We start from the raw sequence: 27,775 nt of genomic DNA, 5'->3' as shown, positions 1-27,775 counted from the left end.
CACCAAATCAGTTCCAGGGCTGGTTCGGGGCCAGTGCTGGTGCTGGTTCACAACTCGTTCAACTTGCGAGCCAGCTGAGAACCAGTTTGCTTTTCCATAGCTTGCGGTGCTAAGCGGAGCCACGTCATTACGTCGCTGTATACGTCAGTTACGTTGTTGTATACGTCATTACGTAGCTGTATACGTCAGTTACATCGCTACGTTTGCATAAACCTTGGCGCAAATATCGAAGCAAAAACAACACAGAAGAAGCGGCAACAACAACAACAATAATAATAATAATGGATGACTTCGCGTTTGGCAGCACGGTGGTGTAGTGGTTAGCGCTGTCGCCTCACAGCAAGAAGGTCCAGGTTCGAGCCCCATGGCCGACGAAGGCCTTTCTGTGCGGAGTTTGCATGTTCTCCCCGTGTCCGCGTGGGTTTCCTCTGGGTGCTCCGGTTTCCCCCACAGCCCAAAGACATGCAGGTTAGGTTAACTGGTGGCTCTAAATTGACCGTAGGTGTGAATGTGAGCGTGAATGGTTGTCTGTGTCTATGTGTCAGCCCTGTGATGACCTGGCGACTTGTCCAGGGTGTACCCCGCCTTTCGCCCGTAGTCAGCTGGGATAGGCTCCAGCTTGCCTGCAACCCTGTAGAACAGGATAAAGCGGCTAGAGATAATGAGATGAGAATGAGACTTCGCATTTGTACAGCTGCTGCTTCTCGTCGCTTAAAAATGGCGATCTTTCGCGGTATTGTTGTTGGTCTTAACAACTCCGCCCCCCCCGCTGACGTAAGCGGTTCTTTCCTCTGGCCCAGCAGAGAGTTGGTGCTAGCCTGGAACCGGTTTTTCTGGCCCCAGAGCCAGTTCTTTGTCAGTGGAAACAGAAAACCCGGTTCCAAACTAAGCACTGGCCCCGAACCAGCCCTGGAACTGCTTTGGTGGAAAAGGGGCACTCAAGTACCACACCCCAGTCCAGATGGTGGCGGTAATGCACCATTGAAGCTAGTTGCCAACCGCCATAAAACCGAAAGAAGAAGAACTCTTATTTTGAAACGTCGTTCTCTTGTAGCATGCGGACGCCATTTTGGATTTTCTTTCATGTGTGTGGTGATGAGCTTCACAGGGGGTTTGGAAGGTGTGAGGTAAATTAGCAGTGCTGAAGTCCTGTGAAGATGGATGAAGAGATAACAGTGAGTGTTAGCCATGTTAAAAAAAGTTTTATAAAACAGGAAGACGAGCTTTAAGTTACCTTTAGTTAACAGTTAAATGTAGTAAACCCGGAGCAAATGTTTACAAAACCTGAGCGTGTGTTTTTGTTTATTTGTGTTGTGTTTTAGGGCGGTTACAGTGAAGCCTGTGGACAGTGTGGCTCAGTGTGTTGGGGGGTTTCAGATGGAGGGCAGTTCTTCTGTAAAAACTGCCATAATGTGATTGAGGTGAAAGTGTTTTGATCATTCTGTAGGAAACAGAGACTTTTATTTTGTAGTTAAACCTGAATTGTGCCTGAACTCATTGCCCATTTTAATCAAGCAACCTATTGTTGTAGGTCTTCTTATTCTTTTGGCTGCTCCCGATTAGGGGTCACCACAACGGATCTTTTGTCTCCATTGCTCCCTGTCTTCCGCATCCTTCTCTACCACTTTCATGTCCTCTCTCACCACATCCATGTATCTCCTCTTTAAGGCCAATTTGTGCTGACAATGCAGTCGTCGCAGATGGCGTCTGCGTAGCCCACCCACCTTCGCAGACGCTCTGCGCGCACCTCCCAAAAATTGTGACCACCGCAGAAGCCTCGCAGACAAGAGGGCTCTGATTGGTCCACTCTACATCCGCTGTACACGCACTTCCGCTTCCCTACTTTCCCGGTTTGGTTTGTTTTCACAACCGCCATTTTTAAAAACATGAGCGAAGATGGAGCAGCACGAAGTGCGGTTGATTGAGGAAGTGAGGAAGTACGTACATCTATACGACTCCAGTTCTAGTCATTATAAGTAACCAGAGGATAAACACTCCACTAACCACACCCACCAACTACTCCTAGCGACTTCGCGCCTTCTTGCGTTGTGACGGTGAATAACATCGCGCACGCCTATTACTCCCCGCTCAACGATAAATTACAACTGTCTGCGAAAAGCTATCTGCGAAAGCCTTGTCGCAAGAGCATGCAGAGGCCCTTAGCCTTCCTCGTTTTCGTTTGCCTGGCAGCTCCATCCTCAACATTCTCCTTCCAACATCCAGCCACTGGGGGTGCATAAGCATACTCTTGGTGCCGGTCCCAAGCCCGGATAAATTGGAGAGGGTTGCGTCAGGAAGGGCATCCGGTGTAAAACTGTGCCAAATCGAACGTGCGGAATGAAAAGCAACGTACTGTTGTAGGTACACAGTTAAATATTAAAGCAGATACGCAGAACCCATCCATCCATCCATCCATTATTTGTAGCTGCTTTATCCTGTCCTACAGGGTCGCAGGCAAGCTGGAGTCTATCCTAGCTGACTATGGGTGAGAGACGGGGTACACCCTGGACAAGTCGCCAGGTCATCACAGGGTTGACACATAGACACAGGCAACCATTCACACCTACGGTCAATTTCTTTTTCTTCTTTTGGCTGCTCCCGATTAGGGGTCGCCACAGCAGATCTTTCGTCTCCATTGCTCCCTGTCTTCCGCATCCTTCTCTACCACACCTGCCACTTTCATGTCCTCTCTTACCACATCCATGTATCTCCTCTTTGGCCTTCCTCGTCTTCCTGGCAGCTCCATCCTCAACATTCTCCTTCCAACATGCTCTGCATCTCTTCTCAGGATGTGCCCATACCATCTCAGTCTCATCTCTCTTAGCTTCATTCCCAAGCTCTCCACATGTGCTGTCCCTCTGATGTGCTCGTTCCTTATCCTGTCCAACCTCCCATCGCAAACCTTAACATCCTCAACTCCACCACCTCCAACTTTGCCTCCTGTCTCTTTGTTAAGGGGGTCTCCAATCCATACATCACAGCTGGTCTCACTACTGTCTTATACAGCTTACCTTTCACTTTGCTGGGGCTTTCCTATCACAAATGACTCCCGAAATCCTTCTCCAACTGCTCCACCCTGCCTGCACTCTCTTTCTCACCTCACTATCGCAGCCCCCATTTTCCTGCACAGTTGACCCCAGGTACTTGAGTTCACCAACTTTCTTTATGTCTACTCTTTGCATCTTCACTACACTCTCATCCCCATTCTCATTGATGCACATGTATTCTGTTTTGCTACTGCTCATCTTCATTCCTCTTCGTTCCAATGCATACCTCTGTCTCTCCAAACCCAACTCAACCTCCTTTCTACTTTCACCACATATCGCAATATCATCCGCAAACATCATGTTCCATGGTGACTCTTGCCTCACTTCATCCGTCAAGCTATCCATCACTATGGCAAACAAGAAAGGACTCGAAGCAGATCCTTGATGGAGTCCGACCTTCTCCTTGAACCATTCAGTTGTCTCACTGCTCTCATACATGTCTTGCACCACTCTAATATACTTCTCATTCACTCCACTCTTTCTCATACAATACCATAACTCATCTCTCGGCATTGACCTAAGGTCAATTTAAAGCCACCAATTAGCCTAACCTGCATGCCTTTGGACTGTTGGGGAAACCGGGGCACCCGGAGTAAACCCACGCGGACACGGCGAGAACATGCAAACTCCACACAGAAAGGCCTTCGCCAGCCGCTGGGCTCAAACCCAGGACCTTCTTGCTGTGAGGCGACAGTGCTAACCACTACATCGCTGTGCCGCCCGATATGCAGAACCTTTATTTTTAAATACACTGAGTGGATAGTATCTCCATCCTTGACTCTTGTATGCTGCATAAATGGAGAATTAAAAATATATATATTTTTGAGAGTTAAAATCAACCGCCAAGTTGGCATTCGAGCTGCCCCACTGAGTCAGCCAGCCCTGAGCGCGTGACGTCACAGCGTTAACCGGTTTTAAGGCCGAGGCCTTTTACACTTATAGACCATCCATCCATCCATCATATGTAATTGGGCTCGCAGGCAAGCTGGAGCCTATCCCAGCTGACTACGGGCGAAAGGCGGGGTACACCCTGGACAAGTCACCAGGTCATCACAGGGCTGACACATAGGTGGTGTTTACATTAGACCGTATCAGCGGATCATCAGATTAACGTTTTTAAAACGATTCGCGTGCACACAGCAACGCCAATACACGGATACGCTAATCACATGACTAATTAGACGGCACGTCAGATGATCCCACTGCATATCGGGCATGCGCAAGTCACTCACCACTTGCAAGTGGAAGGATGGCAAGCGAACACCTTCTCCAGCAGATAAACACACCTGGCTGTGATGTTCATGTTCTCACTGAGTTTAAGCGCCTGAAGGAGGTAAATAAGTTGAAATGTGTAAATAAACCTCAGTGCGGCTCAGCGCTTCCTCCTGCGCTCCAAATCACTCCACCCTGAACAGCGAGTGCCCTCTGGAGGGTGCGCACTCCGGCCCTGCGCAGCTCACAGAGTGCGCGAGTGAAGCGCACGAGCAGTGATTCGGGACTAAGCCGCTGTGTGTGAGATCCCAACACCAGCGAATCAGGAAGCTGGATGTCACAGTGACGTTGTCCAATGACGATGTCAGCTAGAGCTCAGCACTGCGTTTCCTTGTATCTCAATGTTTACACAGCACCGGATCAGATACGAACTGGGTTGAAGTTGTTCCGCCTGTGGAGTCGTTTCCCGGCGTTTTAATGTGAATGGACAGTGCATCTGTGACGAAAACGAGACGGATACGGTCTAATGTAAACACCACCATAGACACAGACAACCATTCACACACACATTCACAATTTAGAGTCACCAGTTAACCTAACCTGCATGTCTTTGGACTGTGGGGGAAACTGGAGCACCCGGAGGAAACCCACGCGGACACGGGGAGAACATGCAAACTCCGCACAGAAAGGCCCTCGCCGGCTGCTGGGCCCGAACCCACCCACTGTGATGCGACAGTGCTAACCACTACACCACCATGCCGCCCCAGCTATAGTCCAAAGTCATATAAATAAAAATTTATGGTGAAAGTAAGAAATATCGTTACCGACTTGCTCAACTAAGACTGATTTGACTTCATTGATTGTGGTTTGACTCTCATTAAAACAGGATGGGTGTTATAACTTATGCAACATACATGTACACTACCGTTCAAAAGTTTGGGGTCACTTTGAAATGTCCTTATTTTTGAAAGAAAAGCACTGTTCTTTTCAATGAAGATCACTTTAAACTAATCAGAAATCCACTCTATACATTGCTAATGTGGTAAATGACTATTCTAGCTGCAAATGTCTGGTTTTTGGTGCAATATCTCCATAGGTGTATAGAGGCCCATTTCCAGCAACTCTCACTCCAGTGTTCTAATGGTACAATGTGTTTGCTCATTGCCTCAGAAGGCTAATGGATGATTAGAAAACCCTTGTACAATCATGTTAGCACAGCTGAAAACAGTTGAGCTCTTTAGAGAAGCTATAAAACTGACCTTCCTTTGAGCAGATTGAGTTTCTGGAGCATCACATTTGTGGGGTCGATTAAATGCTCAAAATGGCCAGAAAAATGTCTTGACTATATTTTCTATTCATTTTACAACTTATGGTGGGAAATAAAAGTGTGACTTTAAATGGAAAACACAAAATTGTCTGGGTGACCCCAAACTTTTGAATGGTAGTGTACCGTACATGCATGCATTTTCACTGATAAAACATAAAAGGCTAATTAAATAATCAGATGAACTGAGAATCACGTTCTGAAGCAAATTAAATAATCTTATACCTGTAACTTAAACACACAATACAAGTTACATGGATTAATCTAAATGCAGGTAAACGATGTGGTGTTGTGGTGAGGCGACAGTGCTAAACACGTACACCACCATGCCACCCTGTCACATATGCAATATTTTAATTCACCTGGAACTTCTCTCTGTATGTTTTGGAACTGTCCAATTATCTCTAATTTTTGGATCGATGTGAATTCTGTTTTGTCTGATTCACTTGAAATTTCATATGTTCCTAATCCAGGCCCCTTCATGATGATTCATCTCTCAATTTAAAGCAAATTCAAAACAAAATATTTGCTGGTTTTACATAACTGTAAAACCTTGAATGTACTGCTGCCTGACTCAATAAGACTCTACCAGTAACTGTGTGAGCCTGGAAATCCGTTTTGTCAAATATAATTTCCTAGACAAGGGACAGTCACTAACGCTATGTTCACACTGCAAGGCTTAATGCTCAATTCCGATTTTTTTGTGAAATCCGATTTTTTTGTGAGGTCGTTCACATTAACAAATATATGCGACTTGTATGTGATCCTCAGTATGAACGAAAAGCGACCTAAAAGTGTTCCGCATGCGCATTACAGGATACGACGACGTCACACGCAGTGAGCATGGCCAGTGTTTACGGAAGTAAAACCGCCCGGTTGCGGTATGACCCATCCAATCTAGCTTGAATAGCTGCATCCCCCCAAATGGAAATCAGCTCCCTAACCTCTGCGTCCTTCCATTGAGAAGATTCAGAACCTTCACAGCCCGAAGCGTCCCTCGCATTGATGTCATGCGCAGGGGCGCAGATACGTTTTTTGAACTGGGGGGGACAAAAAACTGGGAGGGACAAAGCTGCCAGCAAACCAACCCCAACCCCGATATGCCTGTCAAACTTGTTGTTAGTAACCATAGCAACCAAGCTCGAGCTCGCAACCTGTGCAGTCTGCGCAGCTCAACCAACCGAATATCAGTCTTTGTTTTGTTTTATGTGAGTTGTTGCAACTATGTATACACTGCTGTGCACCTCAATAAACCGAATGGTAATTAGTCTTTTGATTTTTCCGTGAGGTTTGCCTTATGCAAAGAAAGACAGCATAGACGTTTTTTCCTCCCTATAAGTGGGGGGGGACCGAACGAGGTGAATTTAAATCTGGGTGGGACGAGTCCCCCCCTCTATCTGCGCCCGTGATTATGCGCCATGTTGTTGTAACTTTTTTGAGAGACCCGCCGCCTACTTCAGCGCAGAATAGTGACGTTTGTGGCTTGTTGATGACGTGTAAGTCGGATGAATGCGACCTGGCGGTTCAGACTGAAGTCGCATATGAAATGAGCGGATAGGAATCGGAATTAGAACCACATATCCAAACGGCCTGGGTCGGATTTGAAAAAATCGGATCTGTGTCGTTCATATTGTCAATAAAAGATCGGATACAGGTCACATATGGGCAAAAAGATCGGATTTGAGTCACTTCAGCCTGCAGTGTGAACGTAGCCTTAAGGGTGTTTTCACACCTGGTCCCCTTTAAAGGAACCAGACTCAGTCCTCTTTAAGTGGACCAAAAAGTGGACCAACAGAAAAAGAACTCAGTTCTTTTTGTGTTCACACTGAATTTATTACAAAGAGGACTGGGTTCTCTTTCTGGTCCAGTTAAGCTTTGATGGGGCCTCAGTCCTCTTTCTGTTCACACCAGGTCCTCTAGAGCCCTCAGACCCCCAGTGCATGGAATTCTGGGTAATATTCTCTTGAATCAAAATGTCTGCTGCCATGCTTGCCCTGCTGTATTCTTTGATCAGAATAGTGCGGATTAAGGAAAATAAATTTATTGTGTATATATATATATATATATATATAAATAAAATATTTATTTATAATGGTTATATTATTGTGGCCAAATCGTCAGTCAGTAAGTTCAGAGAACTGTAAAGTGGCTGTGGTAAGTTCCAAAAGGAAGTTGAGTTTCCCTGCTACAGTCATGTGACTAACTACAGCAAATGAAGGTTAAACTACAGTGAAAAAGGCGAAGTGAACCCGGTGCGCTTTTTGTTCACAATGCGCAGATTAGGTGAACCGTACCGTTGATTTTTAGCGAACCGTACTGAGACCACCTCCTGAGGTGGTCTCAGTTCGGTTCGCTTTAAAGGGGTCTGGGTACGGTTGGAGTGTTCACATATGCGCAAAAAATGCTGAGTCATTGATCTGAGTTCGGTTAGATGGCTGAAAGGGACCAAGTGTGAAAACACCCTAACATTTCCTGATGTCCTGTTTCTCTGAAAACTTTTGCCGCTTTTCCACTACCAACGCGGCTGAGTTGGGCTGAGCCGTGCCGTGCTGAGTTGGGCTGAGTCGAGCTGAGTGGGGCTGTTGGAGTTGCATTTCGACTACAACCGCGCTGAACCGTGCTGGCTGGAAGTGGGTGGACACATTGGGTGGAGTTAGCGAAAGTGGGTGGACGTCACGTGATGTCGTTAGGCGGCGCAAACAGTGACATCAGTGGCCTTTTAAGCGGTAGTCTCACAACCCGGATAGTAAACAATAAACATGGAGGACACGGAGTCGTTAGTGTTGCTGGTCTTGGTGCTGTGGCTTGTTGTCGCCGACAACGCCAACAGATGCTGGCAAGAGCGTATAGATGAGGCGAGGCGCATAAGGCTTCATAATTCTCGTAATTCTCCTTCTTCCGGGTTTGCGGTGTTGACAGATCCCAGCGTGCTCGCGGGGCGTGTGTGGGCGTGTGTGGACACTCCTCCTCACCAATCAGTGCACAGGGGAGTGTCTCCTCACGCCCCTAGCCTCACTCAGCTCGGTTTGGCTCGCTTCAGCCCTACTCCAAAACCGTGCGAGTTTTGGGGGCTGAGCAGGGCTGAAGCGAGCTGAGTCATGCTGTTCTGAGGTAGTCGAAACGCGAGCCGTGTCGGGCTGAAGCGAGCTGAAAAAGGGTAGTGGAAAAGGGCCATTTGTGGACTATGCTGCAGTTTTACCTTCTTGACTAGCAGTGCCACAAATATGGTCAGTAAAAGACGTGAATAATCCTGTATTTTTCTGCATACACTGAATAACATAATGGTGAATAAAATGAAACCATTTCATAAAAAATACTGGAAAAGATCAAAATCAGTGCTGCAGGGCAGAGGATGACTGTGAGAGATTGCACATCAATGCCCTGGTTGCGGAGACTCAGTGGCTTTTTATTTTTTTTTAAATGTCCTCCAACACAAGCTTGCCTGTCAGCCTCAGGAAATTGTTGAGGTACAGGTCTGAATGGGAGACTAGATACGGGACCAGTCCTGTTCTTGGCAGTGGATACAAGGTCTATGGGGGACTGTCTGACCAGAAACAGTGCGGCAGGTGATGACCGTGTCCAAACAGAGTGGAATCACTGAATTCCTTTTACCTCGGGTCCCTTATTTTTCCACATTGAAGGCAGCAAGTGTAATCGCTACATTTTATTACTGCAATTAATCCTTGAAGTCAATAAAGTCCTTTCTGAGCTGAGTGGGGTTTAAGAGGGAAAATGTACAGTGGTGCTTGAAAGTTTGTGAACCCTTTAGAATTTTTTCTATTTCTGCATAAATGTGACCTAAAACATCATCAGATTTTCACACAAGTCTTAAAAGTAGATAAAGAGAACCCACTCATTTATTTATTGAGGAAAATGATCCAATATTACATATCTGTGAGTGGCAAAAGTATGTGAACCTTTGCTTTCAGTATCTGGTGTGACCCCCTTGTGCAGCAGTAACTGCAACTAAACGTTTGCGGTAACTGTTGATCAGTCCTGCACACCGGCTTGGAGGAGTTTTAGCCCATTCCTCCGTACAGAACAGCTTCAACTCTGGGATGTTGGTGGGTTTCCTCACATGAACTGCTCGCTTCAGGTCCTTCCACAACATTTCCATTGGATTAAGGTCAGGACTTTAACTTGGCCATTCCAAAACATGAACTTTATTCTTCTTTAACCATTCTTTGGTAGGACGACTTGTGTGCTTAGGGTCGTTGTCTTGCTGCATGACCCACCTTCTCTTGAGATTCAGTTCATGGACAGATGTCCTGACGTTTTCCTTTAGAATTCGCTGGTATAATTCAGAATTCATTGTTCCCTCAATGATGGCAAGCCGTCCTGGCCCAGATGCAGCAAAACAGGCCCAAACCATGATACTACCACCACCATGTGTCACAGATGGGATAAGGTTCTTATGCTGGAATGCAGTGTTTTCCTTTCTCCAAACACAACGCTTCTCATTTAAACCAAAAAGTTCTATTTTGGTCTCATCCGTCCACAAAGCATTTTTCCAATAGCCTTCTGGCTTGTCCATGTGATCTTTAGCAAACTGCAGATGAGCAGCAGTGTTCTTTTTGGAGAACAGTGGCTTTCTCCTTGCAGCCCTGCCATGCACACCATTGTTGTTCAGTGTTCTCCTGATGCCGGACTCATTAACATTAGCCAATGTGAGAGAGGCCTTCAGTTGCTTCGATGTTACCCTGGGATCCTTTGTGACCTCGCCGACTATTACACACCTTGCTCTTGGAGTGATCTTTGTTGGTCGACTACTCCTGGGGAGGGTAACAATGGTCTTGAATTTCCTCCATTTGTACACAATCTGTCTGACTGACTGTGGATTGGTGGAGTCCAAACTCTTTAGAGATGGTTTTGTAACCTTTTCCAGCCTGATGAGCATCAACAACACTTTTTCTGAGGTCCTCAGAAATCTCCTTTGTTTGTACCATGATACACTTCCGCAAACATGTGTTGTGAAGATCAGACTTTGATAGATCCCTGTTCTTTAAATAAAACAGGGTGCCCACTCACACCTGATTGTCGTCCTAGTCATTGAAAACACCCGACTCTAATTTCACCTTCAAATTAACTGCTAATCCTAGAGGTTCACATACTTTTGCCACTCACAGAGATGTAATATTGGATCATTTTCCTTAATAAATAAATGACCAAGTATAATATTTTTGTCTTATTTGTTTAACTGGGTTCTCTTTATCTACTTTTAGGACTTGTGTGAAAATCTGTTGATGTTTTAGGTCATATTTATGCAGAAATAATGGGAAATTCTAAAGGGTTCACAAACTTTCAAGCACCACTGTAATTCCCTAGATTGTGAGTAGGGAGTAGTGAGTGAGTGATTTCAGACCCAGCTAATGTCTGTATCTTCTTGAGTTCAACATTATTCTGATTCTTCTCAATTCACAGAGAACGAAAGAAGTTGAGGATGTGAACAGTTTGCCCCTCAACAGCAGGATATCCTCTTTATCATCAGGGAAACGAAAGCGCGGTGAAAAAGGTTAGTCTCGGTTCTGGGTCAGATGTCCAGTATGAAAATAATGTAGCTAGAATTCCTGAAATGACCATGTGAGCCATTTTATTTCTGGAGTTGTGATGTATATGCTAGATCCATGTATTGTGTACTGTACTGTCCAAAAGTCTTAGGCACATGCAAAAAAAAAAAAAAGCTGTAAGGCAAAGATGCCTTCAAAAAATGAAATTACTCATTTCTCTGTAAAAAATATATGATCAAGAGCAGCACACAGTAATAAACTAAAGTATAAAACCAACATTTGGTGTGACAACCCTTTGTTTTTTTTTAAAAATGATTTGTAGTCCCAGGCACACTTTGTGCAGTTTTAAAAAGAAATCGGCTGGTAGATATTTCCGAGCACCTGGAAAAGTCTTGCGCGGTTCTTCTGGAAACTTTAACTGTCACATTTGCTTCCGTTTCTGCAGGTAATCCCTAAAGCCTCGGTCACAACCGGCCGTACGTGCTTCTACGGCCGGTCTACGTGCAAAAAACGCAAGAAACGCACGGAGGGCGCGCGTGTGACGTGCTGATTTTCGAGCCGTAGGCTGGCCACAGACTGGCCGCAGAGATTCTTTGTCATGTCAAACAAACTCTGCGGGCACTTACATTTTTTTCAGGTTGCAAGACAAACTTGTGGCCAGCGTGCGTCTTTCTCCACGAACAAAAAAAACGCAGCGATTTGGGAAACGCCAAAAATCGCACGGCCAAAAAAATCGTACGTCCGGTTGTGACGTAGGCTTAACAAACCCTCATTATGTTTCTTGACTGAAAGGTGGTGTATTATGTGTTATTCTGTCCACGTTCACTGGATATAAGCAATCGCGTGCTCTGATCGGCTCCTCTACTACGAGGATATCAGCTCATATATTGCGAGTAGAGAAAAACAAAATGGCGGAACGTATTGCTGAACCAACCGAGGACGAAATAAAAACTACTTGAAAACAAAACCCCCAAAAATACAAAAAAAAGCAGCAAAATATGGATTAAAAGTATTTGATGGTAAGAATATTTTTTTATATATATATATATATATATATATATATAATTTATTTATATTTTCCCAAGGGCGGCACGGTGGTGTAGTGGTTAGCGCTGTCGCCTCACAGCAAGAAGGTCCTGGGTTCGAGCCCCGGGGCCGGCGAGGGCCTTTCTGTGCGGAGTTTGCATGTTGTCCGCGTGGGTTTCCTCCGGGTGCTCCGGTTTCCCCCACAGTCCAAAGACATGCAGGTTAGGCTAATTGGTGACTCTAAATTGAGCGTAGGTGTGAATGTGAGTGTGAATGGTTGTCTGTGTCTATGTGTCAGCCCTGTGATGACCTGGCGACTTGTCCAGGGTGTACCCCGCCTTTCGCCCGTAGTCAGCTGGGATAGGCTCCAGCTTGCCTGCGACCCTGTAGAAGGATAAAGCGGCTAGAGATAATGAGAGTGATATTTTCCCAAGAATTATTATTATTAGCTTTTTTCACAAATTGCTCCTGTCATTTTGCCAGTTTGTTTACATTCTAAGCGGAAATTATTTTGTCGGCCATTTTGTAAAAAGGTTTTTATTTATCGAATTTGCAAAAAATAAAAATGCTCGGTTTCTCAAAATCCAGTGAATATGGATAGAATAAAACGGTTATTCCACTCAGTCTCATCAGACATGGCTAATAGCCGACTCGGAGCTATGCACCTCATTGGCTATCAGCTCATGTACGACTCGATTTCGTGGAATAACTTTTTAATTTTTTTTCCGCCGTCCGGTTTCCATCAAATCCTGTGCTCTGATTGGCTGGTGAGCAGGTCTGTATCCTACGATACGGATCCCGGTTACGGACCTCTGGTGACTCGCTCGTTCACAACAACAACAAACATAGTAGCAATTTTTGTCAACATTTATTTTCGCATTTCTCAGGAGAATAGCATTAATTTTACATCATGGATAGCGATAACGACAGTGTTCACAGCGAAAGCGAGTTTTACTACCCTGAGGAAGCAGAAATAAAAGAAAACATTTCAGGAGAAAGCTAAAAACCTGTAACTGTTGCTAACGCCGAGCAAAAACATGGCTGAATCCTGAATGACTCAATTTTGTATAAATAGGGGACTACATAGGCGGCAAAATGTAGTTTTTTTTTTTTTTTTTTTTTTTTCCTGCCATGGAAGTGCACTTGTATACCGAGGAGGAAGCCATTTGCATTACAGCCATGAATGAGGATTCAAAATGGCGGCTCGGCTCGGTTTTCCCTCTTGGGCACTCTTGTTTTCTGTTAGAATTTGGTAAAGCAAAAAATAAATGTTATTTACCAGCTTAAGGTCGGTCCGTATGGTGAAATGCCGTGACCTCGGCCTTGAATACTGACCTCGGCCCAGAGGGCCTCGCTCAGTACTTTCAAGACCTCGGTCACGATATTTCACGATACGGACCTCCCAGCTGGTAAATAACATGTATCTGATACTTTCTTTATGGACATACAAAAAACTTTCAGTAACATTTAATTTTTATGTTTGGAAAGTAATGTATGGAATTTTGATTGCTGGGTTTCAGTCACGTGACTTTTCTTAGCGGTTTTACCGGAAGTGAAATAGCTGGTGGTCTAAACGGCTGCCGTAGTGCAAACAACTAGCGATAAGTTATCAGCGTATGCTCGTAATCTAGAAGCCACTGCTGGCTTTAGATATATTCAGAAGATTGCTATGTGCAATGGAATCGACCCCTACAGTCTGGGAAAGAAGGATTTGTCATACGATCTTGAAAACTACCCTTCAGTCGAGTTCCCCGACATCTCGAACTATCTGGTGTTGCAGACGTCCTTCTACATCGCAAAACAGATGAAAGCGTGGAAGAGTACGGAGGCTTACAACTTTTTTTTTTTTGTATGTGGCTGGGTAAAGGACCTCGCTATCAAGTCGCTGTCGATTGAATCCTGTATTGTTTTTGCCCGTGTAAGGATTTTTTTTAAAGCTTTTTGTTCGCTTCTTTACAACGAAGTGCAAACGAGCAATTCTCACTTGTGTTGGCTCTTATCTCTCAGGTAGATCATTCATAAAGATCATCAGAAACCCCTTTAAAGACCTGGACCTTAGTTAAACGAGACGGAGAAGTGATCACCGTGCATTGTAACTGTACGGCTGGGAAGAGTTTTGTCGCGACCTTCATGCATACGGACTTTGTGGGGAGTAAACAAAGAAACAGCTGGGGACTTTAGCGCTTCGTGACTAAAAAAAAAAGTACCGTAAAATGCTGACGCACAGCAAGAAAAGCACTTGGAAAACACTAAGGACAGAGCTGAGAGGGATACAAACCTTTCACCAAGTGATCACTGCAAACTCGGGCATGCTTCGACTCAGCTCCCTTCGGTTTCACCGAGAGGTTCGAAAGCCGTCTTTTTGTGAAATCCTGTGTTCGTTCACCCTTTTTTATTAGTTCACGGGGAACCCTGAAGAAACTTTTATCAGTTTCAAGGTTTGATTGATTCGAACAACTTAAAACAACGCAAGCGTAAGGCATTTTTCATGCGAGCAATGCACCTTCTCCGTACAAACGCTTTGTCAACTGAGCTTTGGTAGACCACCAGCTAAAGTTCTGAATAACTAATGAGGTGGATGTGACGTCACGTGAAACCCAGCAATTCTTTTACAGGCTCTATAGTTCAGAAGCCATGAAACATCTTAGGCAAAATTTGTATTAAGTAAATTAGGGTATCTAAGAGTTTTGCATAGTACTGTATGTTCGTGTTTTAGAAGGTGCACGAGACTGGATGGTATGCGAGGGCTTTCAGTTGATCCTGAAACTTCAGGCCGAAGCTTTGGTTGATCTGGGAGTCTGTCCTCAGTTTAAGGTGAGTAAAGCAATGCAATTAATGGAGATGACCGAAGAGTGGAAGTTTCCTGTGTCATTTAAATGAAGTGTATCTCACAGACAGATGTGCTATGGAGTTTCTGGAAGCGATACATGCAGAAGACCAAACAGGCGTACACAAGCGAACCAGTGAACAGAATCAGAATTTCAGTGGTGAGTTAGAAACCACCTGGGTTTTACATTTGTACTTATGAGTGGTTGATCTTTGGTAGAACATCCACAGTTGGTTTTTAACTAGAGATGCATTTAATGCTTTAAAAGAAAACGTCACCTTTTAATTATTAGTACAGTCCTCTCAATAACTGCCGGCAGCCGGCGATTTTGCCGCCTACAAACGCTCCATCGCCGGCTACTCAGTGGTTTTTCAAAGAATTGAAATTCATAAGATTTTACTTTATAATTTATCTCATTATCTCTAGCCGCTTTATCCTGTTCTACAGGGTCGCAGGCAAGCTGGAGCCTATCCCAGCTGACTATGGGCGAAAGGCGGGGTACACCCTGGACAAGTCGCCAGGTCATCACAGGGCTGACACATAGACACAGACAACCATTCACACTCACATTCACACCTACGCTCAATTTAGAGTCACCAGTTAACCTAACCTGCATGTCTTTGGACTGTGGGGGAAACCGGAGCACCCGGAGGAAACCCACGCGGACACGGGGAGAACATGCAAACTCCGTACAGAAAGGCCCTCGTCGGCCACGGGGCTCGAACCCGGACCTTCTTGCTGTGAGGCGACAGCGCTAACCACTACACCACCGTGCCGCCCTTCATAATTTATACTTCATAAAAATAAAATTTTGCATTCATGATCATTCAGAATTCACCATTTAACATCCTACATTTTCAAAATTTTCCGGGGGAGGACCCCTAGACCCCTGTCTTTTTTATACATCGCGGTGGCGGCTAACGCAGCCTCCGCTCAGCTTACGCTTAACGTGGATCCCAGACGTCTGCTATTTAGCAGAATTCCGCTATTTTTCTAGCCAAAGTATTGTTTTTTTTTTTTTTTTTTTTTTTAAATCTCTTGTATATCCGTTAAAAATATGTTTAAGTAAAATGACCAGCAAAATACGTTCTGATTTGGTTTGCTTGTTTAGCGATGTTTTTCGTCGGCTTCGTTTGTTCTCGTTGACATTCTGGAACACTCGGAAGTTAAATTGATGTAAATACCGCGAGACTGTACGCGATAGAACGAGAAAACATGGCGGCGCCCATTTGCTAGAAAACGTGTTTTAAAGGAACAGTCCACCGTACTTCCATAATGAAATATGTTCTTCTCTGAATTGAGACGAGCTGCTCCGTACCTCTCCGAGCTTTGCGCGACCTCCCAGTCAGTCAGACGCGCTGTCACTCCTGTTAGCAATGTAGCTAGGCTCAGCATGGCCAATGGTATTTTTTGGGGCTGTAGTTAGATGTGACCAAACTCTTCCACGTTTTTCCTGTTTACATAGGTTTATATGACCAGTGACATGACAAAGTTCAGTTACATAAATTGAAACGTGGCGATTTTCTGTGCTATGGAAAGTCCGCACTATAATGACAGGCGTACTAACACCTTCTGCGCGCTTCGACAGCGCATTGATACCTTCACAGGCCCATGGTAAAACTGCACTTCCAGGAGGGGCTGCCGTCTGCCTCCCGAGCCGGCCGAGAGCGCTCCTCGTCGGGCATGGCCAGGCGGGCAAATGCCCTGGTCTGTCCGCCCTGTCTAAAAAGAATGGTGCAACTCGAGCCCCATGGTAAAACTGGGACTTTGTCATTTTTCCGCATGAGGCCCATGGTAAAACCACACTTCCAGGAGGGGCTGCTGTCTGCCTCCCAAGCCGGCCGAGAGCGCTCCTCGTCGGGCACGGCCAGGCGGGCGAATGCCCTGGTCCGTCCGCCCTGTCTAAAAAAAAAAAAAATGGTACAACTCCGAGTGAAGGTATCAAAGCGCTGCTGAAGCACGCAGAAGGTGTTAGTACGCCTGTCATTATAGTGCGGACTTTCCATAGCATAGAAAATCGCTACGTTTCAATTTGTGTAACTGAACTTTGTTTTATATCACTGGTCATATAAACCTATGTAAACAGGAAAAACGCGGAAGAGTTTGGTCGCATCTAACTACAGCCCCAAAAAATACCATTGGCCATGCTGAGCCTAGCTACATTGCTAACAGGAGTGACGGTGCGTCTGACTGACTGGGAGGTCACGCATAGCTCGGAGAGGTACGGAGCAGCTCGTCTCAATTCAGAGAAGAACATATTTCATTATGGAAATACGGTGGACTGTTCCTTTAACTCCGTTCGTGCGTTTGTTTCTAATGCGTTGAACTTAATTCAGTATGTCGTGGAAAGCGTAGTTGCGCTTAGCCAGAGAGGAAGTTGAATCCAAGAAGAGATTAATGAATGTGGTGAATACAGAACTTGAAACAAAAGCTCATGCGAACAGAGTAGCCAAGAAACTATCGGAAAGAGCACTGCAGGAGCATCAGAAAAAGCAGAAGCAGAGAAAACTGGAGGAAAGATCACAGAATGCACCCCAGAAAAGAGCATTAAATTCCTCTGCAGTGAAACCTTTCAAAAACAGAGGTTTAAATCAAATATCTCCAGTATTTGCTGTACATATGTATTTATCTAATATTACTGAATCATTGATTTCTGCTCATATTCATGATTTTTGAAAAATGAATGTGGCTTATATTGGATTAGTATTGACATTTAAGGGTTGTTTTACAATCAGGGTACAAAGTTTGTGTCACAGGGGTCCAAAATTCAAATTGATTCAAACTGGTTCTTGTACCAGTTTTTAAGTGAAGGACAAGTTAAAGAACAGATTTCAGGTAATTTTTTGACGTGCGTGTGGTAGTTTTGTGTAATCTGCTATAAAATGGGAGAAACAAATGAAGTGATTCTCGGAGAGGACTTTTTTTTTTTTTTGACAATTCAGAATCCACTACTTCCATAGTGCTTTTAAATACAAGGCTGTAAGCTTTGTGTTAGTTGTCTCTAATATTTATGTCCCATTATCTTGACCACATTTTAGGATGAAAATAATCATTTTAGATATGTTATTTTATATTGAAAAATTAGCTGTCTCGGAGAGGACTTTTTTTTTGACACAATTACATACTAATTTGATCAAAATAGTCTGAAAACTTGCTGGCATTCAACATTTAAAACTTAACTATGTTTCCAATGATCTGGAACCAAATATTTGTTTTATGGTATAAAGAATGATTTAAGAAAGTGCATCCCTTTTGGAGCTACCTGTGGTCAAAAAAAGCACTTTTTCTAAATGACACGAGTAATTTTGCTAAATATGACACACATTGCCATACATTCACCAAAAATAACATTATCACCAAATATTTTTTTGCATGGTAAATAGAGCTATCACAGGGCTACAATAAACAACCAAGTTTATTTCGTCAAGCCTTTTGATATTGAAGATAATAAGTGTTAAATATGATTTTTAGCTTGCGTACCCTGATTGTAAAACAACCCTTAACTCGAAACAAAAAAATAAACAAATGAGATGAACTATCAATACTATTGTTATATTATAACAAAATCAGTGGAATATTTAGGCAAGTATATTCTTCAAAGCTACATTTTCATCTAATTTTTATAAAAAAAATTTTTTTGCCACTTATGTCATAGATTACAAAATATGGCATCAAATAGATACACGTTATTGTTAAATTCTGTTGCTTTTCTTTGTTAAATCTATGTAAAAAATGTGTTCTATAGCATCTTTACATGTTAAAATCTCAACAGCTTCAGGGGGCTCCCAGCAGGGGCACTGCCCCTGCACCCCGCAAAGGGCTTGCAGCCCTCTTGACCCATGCTGATAGTTTCTTACATTCCTCTATTTTTTTCAGTTACTGCTGGGATCCCTGCTCAATAAATAAATGACCAAGTATAATATTTTTGTCTCATTTGTTTAACCGGGTTCTCTTTATCTACTCTTAGGACTTGTGTGAAAATCTGATGATGTTTTCGGTCATATTTATGCAGAAATATAGAAAATTCGAAAGGGTTCACAGATTTTCAAGCACCACTGTAGCATCTTCATTGCTGATATCAATTTTTCAGTGTTTTGATTGTTGATAGTGTTGTAGTCAAGGCCACTTAAACCATGATCAAGACCAAGCCTTTGAGGGGTTGAGACCAAGGCAGGGCAAGACCGAGTCGAGACCAGGATCAGACATGTGAAGGGGTGACGGCCATCAACAATAACAAAAATTTCAAATTAGCAAGTCGAGTTATTGGTTGCATTTGAAGCTGGAAGTTTTACATCCAATCCCGGTAATCATGTTCGCAAATAAATCAGACAATTCTCAGGCAACTTGGTGAAATCCCCCACAGTTGTGGTCTTGATTGGTCTTCAAATAAAATCCTGAGACCAAGACCAGACCAAGTTAAAATGTTGTCGGGTCCAAGACGAGACTGAGACCTTCCAGAAGTAAAAAGTAAACCTCTCTTGTTTGCATATGTTCCAGCCTCAGGACTTGACCAACGGCAGCGACAATGAGTCATCTGTTGCCTTCAGTGACTCGTCATATCACAGTGGGACTGCCTCGACGAAGGGATACAGCACAGTCTCCGGTATCTTTTTCTAGGTTCTTTTTTACATCCACATGATTTTGTTCGACTATTTTGCTTATGACATTCACCGTTTGCAGGATACGCCAGTGATGGGAGATCTTCAGTGTGTTCAGGCTCTATGGATGCCGAATGCTACTTTAGACCGAAAGAAAGCAAGAACCTGATGAGCATGCCCCGAACACTAGCATTCTGCCATCTGGCTCTGCTTTGGGTCCGGGAGGCCATCACTCTGGCTGACTTGCTCAGGTGAATAAGACGATTTTCTTTCACTGAACAGGAACGACTTTTGACACCTATTGTTATTTTAATTTCCCACCAGTCTGGCCGGGGTGTAACAAAATTCAAATTTGATACCATACAGTGGTGTCTCAATATTATATAGCAGAAATAAGCATTGGTGCCTTCCAGGATCACACTACACAATATTTATTTTGTCTTTCATGATGGCCAGATTAGGTAATCATGGTGCCAGATGCCACATCACTGTTTTTTGTTTGTCACACTATAAGGCCCGTTTGTTGTTCCAGATGTCCATATGTGGGCCTGTTGATGAAATTTCCATCAGCCACGACAGAATTGTCAAAATTGGGCTGAATTTGTGTAAAATTCCGTTTTGAATCGATTAAAACAGGGGTTTTCGAAGTGTGGGAGAGTCAGCCCCCCCCCCCCCCCCCCCCCCCCCCCCAGAGCAAATGAACAACAGCGCCCCCCCCTTATAATTTTTGTTGTTGCTATACTTAATGTTCCATTCATATTAAAAAAAAAAGGTTGTTGTACACATTTTTTTTCTTTTGCACATTTTAAACATCTGTGCTTTTTGAAAAATCTTTTTTTACACATTTAAAACATAGTTTTAAAATATCTTTTTTTTTTACACATTTTAAACATCTGTGCTTTTTAAAACCTCTTTTTTACACATTTTAAACATGTGCTTTTTTAAAACATCTTTTTTACACATTTTAAACATCTGTGCTTTTTAAAACCTCTTTTTTGCACATTTTAAACATCTGTGCTTTTTAAAACCTCTTTTTTGCACATTTTAAACATCTGTGCTTTTTAACCTCTTTTTTACACATTTTAAACATTTGTGCTTTTTAAAACCTCTTTTTTTTACACATTTTAAACATGTGCTTTTTTAAAACATCTTTTTTACACATTTTAAACATCTGTGCTTTTTAAAACCTCTTTTTTTCCACATTTTAAACATCTGTGCTTTTTAAAACCTCTTTTTTTCCACATTTTAAACATTTGTGCTTTTTAAAACCTCTTTTTTTACACATTTTAAACATGTGCTTTTTTAAAACATCTTTTTTACACATTTTAAACATCTGTGCTTTTTAAAACCTCTTTTTTTCCACATTTTAAACATCTGTGCTTTTTAACCTCTTTTTTACACATTTTAAACATCTGTGCTTTTTAAAACCTCTTTTTTCACACATTTTAAACATCTGTGCTTTTTAAAACCTCTTTTTTTACACATTTTAAACATCTGTGCTTTTTAAAACCTCTTTTTTTACACATTTTAAACATCTGTGCTTTTTAAAACCTTTTTTTACACATTTTAAACATCTGTGCTTTTTTAAAACCTCTTTTTTCCACCATTTTAAACATCTCATAGCATCGTTAGCTAGCACCTCTTGGCAGACAACACACTGTGGCAGTGGAGCATCTTCAGATCCAGTCCATGAAAATCCAAACTTTAAATAATCGTGGTCATACTTCCTTCTTTTTTTGCTTGGCCCAGACTCTGTCTCCTCACTCACTGTAGCTTTAGGTACTAAAAATCGATCCATTTTGTCTCTGGCAAAGGCTAGCTGAAGTTCGCTAAATGTCCGCAATAGTAACTTATTCTGGTTTATTTTTCCTGACGTTGCGCCGCCCCCCCCCCCAAGAACTCTGGCGCCCCCTAGCGGAGGCGCGCCCCACACTTTGAAAAGCCCTGGATTAAAACATTTGGCATGATGATAAAAGAACAATAACTGAAACATAATGGCTCAGGGTTTGCGTGATTCATTAGCAGCATATAGTGAAACAAAATCTGTGTCTAAGAATATAACAAAATTGCACATGGATGATGATGATGACAGGGATCGAAACGGGCGGTCGCCCACTCGCCAATGCGAGTTGGAAAGGGTACGGGCGACTAGTGACAATATGTACTCGACTGAGTGGGCGACTGGCTCGCCACGCTATCTATCTATCTATCTATCTATCTATCTATCTATCTATCTATATATATATATATATATATATATATATATATATATATATATATATATATATATATAGTGCTGTCAAGCGATTAAAATATTTAATCGCGATTAATGTCGCGACTGTCATAGTTAACTCGTGATTAATCACAATTTAATCGCACATTTTTGTCACATGAAAAACCATTGTAATTCTCTTATCAGCATAAAAAAGTGAATGGGCTTGCTCACCGTTCGAACTACGGGGGTACTCGGGGGATCCGAGATCCCCTGAAACAGACATGAGATCCCTTGAAAACATGATTTGGGAAATGTTGGGGGGTCTCTAAAATATTGGCAAAATGATGTTTATTGACATAGCAATCGTGTGTAACGGGAAGCAGTTGCATATCCGAAGTGAGCGCACGATCGGAGATCCGCGCTCTGAGACAAGCGCAAGCACCCCCCCCCCCCCCCCCAAGGGAAAATAAGGGACCCCCCGAAAATATCGTCATAGTTCGAACACTGGTTGTACCAATTTTTTTTTTTATTGCAGAGTATAACACGTCTTGTCACAGCCACTGCAAAGTGGGGCTGGAGCCGCCGATGGGAAAACGAAACTTACCGTAAGCCGAGCACCGTGGCTCTTCGGGGGAGGGCAGAGGACTCTGGCTGTGCGGGGTGTGGCATCATGTCACAGAGCGTTAATCTCGCGATAAAAAAATTATCGCCGTTAAAATTGAGTCAAGTTAACGCGTTAATAACGCGACATTTTTGACAGCACTAATATATATATCTCAAACTACTCACTGCCTCGATGGTTTCTATCAATGATTCTCGCCCATTTTAAGCAGAACTTGGTCTATTTTACCGTTTTTTACGATCATTTCAATAGATTTTGAGAGACATTTGTCAAGTTGGCATAGACGCGGGCGCCGCCATATTGTTTACGTGCGCAGTATACACCACTACATGCAGCATGGCTGCGCGAAGTTTCTTCCCGTTCATTTTCGTTGCTGCCTGTGAAGACAAATGTAACTTGAACCGCTATTGGTCAGACAGATTAGACCCCCGTGAAGTTTAAAAGTCCTTGGCTTGACATTTCTGACAGCTATCAAAACAAACGGATATCGCTCAACAAGTATGTGGCCCTTATTTCTGTTTCTTTTAAATACTTGGTAACAAAGCCACCATTTTGTTTTTCTCTACTCACAGTATATAAGCTGATATCCTAGTATTAGAGTAGCCAATTAGAGCATGCGATTGCTCAGCCTGCAGGTGATGAGAGGGAGTATGTGGCAGGAGATGTAGAGCCCCAGGAGAGACAGAATGAGGAGGTGGAAGATGACGAGGAGGCGCAGCATGATGTGGTGTATGACCCGATAGATGACGATGAGGGTTTCGAAGATTGTGATGATAATGAGATGACTGAGGAAGAAGTTTATAGACAGTTGAAATTGATCACTCATGTATAACATGGTTGTCTCATCTCATTATCTCTAGCCACTTTATCCTTCTACAGGGTCGCAGGCAAGCTGGAGCCTATCCCAGCTGACTACGGGCGAAAGGCGGGGTACACCCTGGACAAGTCGCCAGGTCATCACAGGGCCGACACATAGACACAGACAACCATTCACACTCACATTCACACCTACGGTCAATTTAGAGTCACCAGTTAACCTAACCTGCATGTCTTTGGACTGTGGGGGAAACCGGAGCACCCGGAGGAAACCCACGCGGACACGGGGAGAACATGCAAACTCCGCACAGAAAGGCCCTCGCCGGCCCCGGGGCTCGAACCCAGGACCTTCTTGCTGTGAGGCGACAGCGCTAACCACTACACCACCGTGCCGCCCCTAACATGGTTGTATTATATGAAAAAATATATAAAATTGGCTTGAAATTTGTAATTATAAATACCGACCAGTGCTACTCCATTCGGACCAGTACCTCTGAGAGGCACTGGTCCAAATGGACCAGTGCTCCCAAATTCCCGTTTCAATCCCTGTGATATCTCTCTGGCCAATCTTTCACTGATGTGCAGGGTTGCCAAGTCTCAGCAGAAATTTCACCCAAACGTTATCTTAAAAAAATAAATAAATATAAAAAACTTGCACAAAAAGACTTGAGTATCCCAAAAAAGTTCTGGCACTGGAAAAGGAAGCGCCCCCCCCCCCCCCCCCCCCCCCCCCCGAGCGCCCTTTTCTTCAGTCTTGACTTCATTTTGTTCACCTCCAACTTTGTCTCAAACCTATCCCACTTTGGCATAAAAAGCACAGAAAGGCCCTGGCAACCCTGCTGGCGTACTGATATCTCAGCAGCATCATCTGATCTGTAGCATATCCTGATTTGAGTTGAAGATAAAGCTTCTTTCTCAAAGGAGGGCATGTGGGCTTGGTTAAGATTAAAGGAGAACTGAAGTCATTTTTAAACTTGCTTTATTTCTTAATTAACGTGTTATTCAATTACGTTTTCGGGTTTTGTAACCTTGTATCAGCATTCGAAAGCGGGCGCTCGCGTCTTTTGACAACGTTGGCAGATGTCGGTCACTTTGATTTCTGCTGTATGTTTTACTTCCGTCCTACGATGTCTCGTACAGGTCTCAACGAATCTCGTTTACGGGCATTGCTTTGACATATGCAGGTTTTTTTCTAGAAAAATTTAGTATGAGGGTGCTCACCATGGCGAGGGAGCGAAGCGGGGGGGGGGGAATGGTGCCGGTTGTCCACCCCCCCCCGCCGTGCGAAGCCTTTGAAAAATTGAGGCTACAATGGGACATTCTGAGGCTATCTGAGGGGGAAATTGTAACAAATTGTCTGTCAACATTGAAAAAGAAAGAAGTAATCTTCTGCCCCGGACAGTCTTTGGCTTTCTTCCGTTTCGTGCCGCGGGATGACATCTTTAAATGCCCAAGTGTCAACAAAAACAACTCGCGAACTACTTCTGTCGAAAGCTCCCGCACCGGTGGGTGAAAGGTCATTCAGTCTCGAGAAATCTCGCTCTACAAGTCAGCTGACCTTGTTTGTAACCCATGTCAAATCTCGCGAGAGCAGCCGCGACAAGTAAACAACATGGCGCCTCAGTCTGGAAAACGCCAATTCGGATTGTTTTTTCACCGTCTGGCGGTGTATCTACTATGATTGGAGTATTTTTGGAGTAATTATAATGTATTTGATGATCAGACACATTGTCACGTGGTGTTGCTGGGATGTTTTCATGGAGAAAAGATCGTTTTGAGAAAGATTGCATGTTGTGCAGTAGTATACAAGTGCATGGCCTAAGTGAGACTTGGGGTTCATTCGGCATTTTGGTAAGGGGGCGCACACCGAGAGCAAGAGGGCGCAGCGCCCCTGTTCCCCGGTTTAGACGAAAGCCTGATATGGACTGAGATATTACATAGCATATTTCAAACACTCATAACTTGCTATAGCGGTGACAAAATAGCGATCAAAATATGCATTCCTATATTTATTAAAATGAGAAGTAGAATTTTGATGATAATTTGCCTTCAGTTCTCCTTGAAAATTTTATTACACGTTGCGTTATATAAGCAGTATTTTATGATCAATAGCTTATTAACCTTTGACTATTATTCGATAAATAGACATCAAATCGAGAGCATTATATTGGATAAAATGATGCGATAGGTAGGGTGGTGCAGTGGTTAGCAAGTGGTTAGTATGAAGGTTCTGGGTTCGAACCTCACAACCAACTTTGCATTGTCTCCCCGTGCATGTGTGGGTTTCCTCTCGCAGTCCAAAATCATGTAGATTTGGTCAACTCCTACTCTAAATTGCCCAGAGGTGTGAATGTGAGCGTGAATGGTTGTTTTAGCCCTCCAATAAATTGTTGACTTGTCCAGGGTCGCCCGAAGTCAGTTATGATTGACTCCAGCATCCTGTATGACCCTGACAGATGAGTGGTATAGTGGATAACGGATGGATACGATGGGTGCCAAGTATAATTATACTCCTTGTATCTAGTATCAGTGATTTTAAAACTCGTGTTAATATTTCAGTCTCGGCATGAGCAAAGATTATGATAAGTTTATGATCATATGGGGTTTCTGTCATGCTTTCTTTACCAATTGTTGATCAAAAGAAAACATTCTTCTTTTCATAATGGATTTTCCATTTTGTTCTTATCATTGACAAAAACAATCATTTGTCAACCAGCCTTTCCTTCAATAATTTTTGCGGCAGCCATGTTCGACGAAGAAAATTGATTTCTTCGCTCTTACTGTTGTCACGATGACAATTCTTTTGAAAATGTCTTTAGCATTGTTCTGAAGTTCAACTTAAGAAAATTAGCTGATTCAGAAATGGCTTTACGTTTCTGCTTGAAAAAAAATCTCTTTCAGGAACTGTTGATATTAGCTTTGCTATACGGTGGTGCTTGAAAGTTTGTGAACCCTTTCGAATTTTCTATATTTCTGCATAAATATGACCTAAAACATCAGATTTTCACACAAGTCCTAAAAGTAGATAAAGAGAATCCAGTTAAACAAATGAGACAAAAATATTATATTTGGTCATTTATTTATTGAGGAAAATAATCCGATATTACATATCTGTGAGGGGCAAAAGTATGGGAACCTCTAGGATTAGCAGTTAATTTGAAGGTGAAATTAGTCAGATGTTTTTAATTAATGGGACGACAATCAGGTGTGAGTGGGCAGCCTGTTTTATTTAAAGAACAGGGATCTATCAAAGTCTGATCTTCACAACACATGTTTGTGGAAGTGTATCATGGCACGAACAAAGGAGATTTCTGAGGACCTCAGAAAAAGCGTTGTTGATGCTCATCAGGCTGGAAAAGGTTACAAAACCATCTCTAAAGAGTTTGGACTCCACCAATCCACAGTCAGACAGATTGTGTACAAATGGAGGAAATTCAAGACCATTGTTACCTTCCCCAGGAGTGGTCGACCAACAAAGATCACTCCAAGAGCAAGGCGTGTAATAGTCGGTGAGGTCACAAAGGACCCCTGGGTAACTTCTAAGCAACTGAAGGCCTCTCTCACATTGGCTAATGTTCATGAGTCCACCATCAGGAGAACAAAAAGAACATTGCTGCTCATCTGCAGTTTGCTAAAGATCATGTGGACAAGCCAGAAGGCTATTGGAAAAATGCTTTGTGGACGGATGAGACCAAAATAGAACTTTTTGGTTGAAATGAGAAGCGTTATGTTTGGAGAAAGGAAAACACTGCATTCCAGCATAAGAACCTTATCCCATCTGTGAAACATGGTGGTGGTAGTATCATGGTTTGGGCCTGTTTTGCTGCATCTGGGCCAGGACGGCTTGCCATCATTGATGGAACAATGAATTCTGAATTATAACAGCGAATTCTAAAGGAAAATGTCAGGACATCTGTCCATGAACTGAATCTCAAGAGAAGGTGGGTCATGCAGCAAGACAACGACCCTAAGCACACAAGTCGTTCTACCAAAGAATGCTTAAAGAAGAGTAAAGTGAATGTTTTGGAACGGCCAAGTCAAAGTCCTGACCTTAATCCAATCGGAATGTTGTGGAAGGACCTGAAGCGAGCAGTTCATGCGAGGAAACCCACCAACATCCCAGAGTTGAAGCTGTCCTGTACGGAGGAATGGGCTAAAATTCCTCCAAGCCGGTGTGCAGGACTGATCAACAGTTACCGGAAACGTTTAGTTGCAGTTATTGCTGCACAAGGGGGTCACACCAGATACTGAAAGCAAAGGTTCACATACTTTTGCCACTCACAAATATGTAATATTGGATAATTTTCCTCAATAAATAAATAACCAAGTATAATATTTTTGTCTCATTTGTTTAACTGGGTTCTCTTTATCTACTTTTAGGACTTGTGTGAAAATCTGATGTTTTAGGTCATATTTATGCAGAAATATAGAAAATTTCTAAAGGGTTCACAAACTTTCAAGCACCACTGTATGTCTATGAAGGTTCTCAGTCATTCAGGTCATAGTAAACCGTAGGTGCTAAAAAAAAAAAAAAAAGGCAACTGGACTTGCTTGAAATTCTTGAAGATGGTTCATCTCTCA

At 43.1% G+C, this 27,775-nt stretch overlaps 1 protein-coding gene across 4 annotated transcripts in view; it reads left to right on the top strand.

Annotated features, from left to right (window-relative positions):
- Positions 1-1,069: 1,069 nt before the first annotated feature.
- Positions 1,070-27,775, top strand: part of taf1b (TATA box binding protein (Tbp)-associated factor, RNA polymerase I, B) — a 73,409-nt gene continuing 46,703 nt past the window's right edge. For all 4 annotated transcript variants that reach the window (XR_009654398.1, XR_009654397.1, XR_009654396.1 and 1 more), the window contains exons 1-7: positions 1,070-1,175; positions 1,323-1,421; positions 11,005-11,095; positions 14,833-14,930; positions 15,011-15,103; positions 19,441-19,546; positions 19,624-19,792. Coding sequence is in view for 1 of the 4 variants with exons in the window: in XM_060917845.1 (XP_060773828.1) it covers positions 1,158-1,175; positions 1,323-1,421; positions 11,005-11,095; positions 14,833-14,930; positions 15,011-15,103; positions 19,441-19,546; positions 19,624-19,792 (674 nt within the window). In the remaining 3 variants the exon portion in view is untranslated. The remainder of the gene's footprint in view (positions 1,176-1,322; positions 1,422-11,004; positions 11,096-14,832; positions 14,931-15,010; positions 15,104-19,440; positions 19,547-19,623; positions 19,793-27,775) is intronic.

Source organism: Neoarius graeffei, chromosome 3 (genome assembly GCF_027579695.1).
Source record: "Neoarius graeffei isolate fNeoGra1 chromosome 3, fNeoGra1.pri, whole genome shotgun sequence".
In the NCBI taxonomy this organism is placed as follows: Eukaryota; Metazoa; Chordata; class Actinopteri; order Siluriformes; family Ariidae; genus Neoarius; species Neoarius graeffei.
This window is presented reverse-complemented; position numbering and strand designations above follow the sequence as displayed.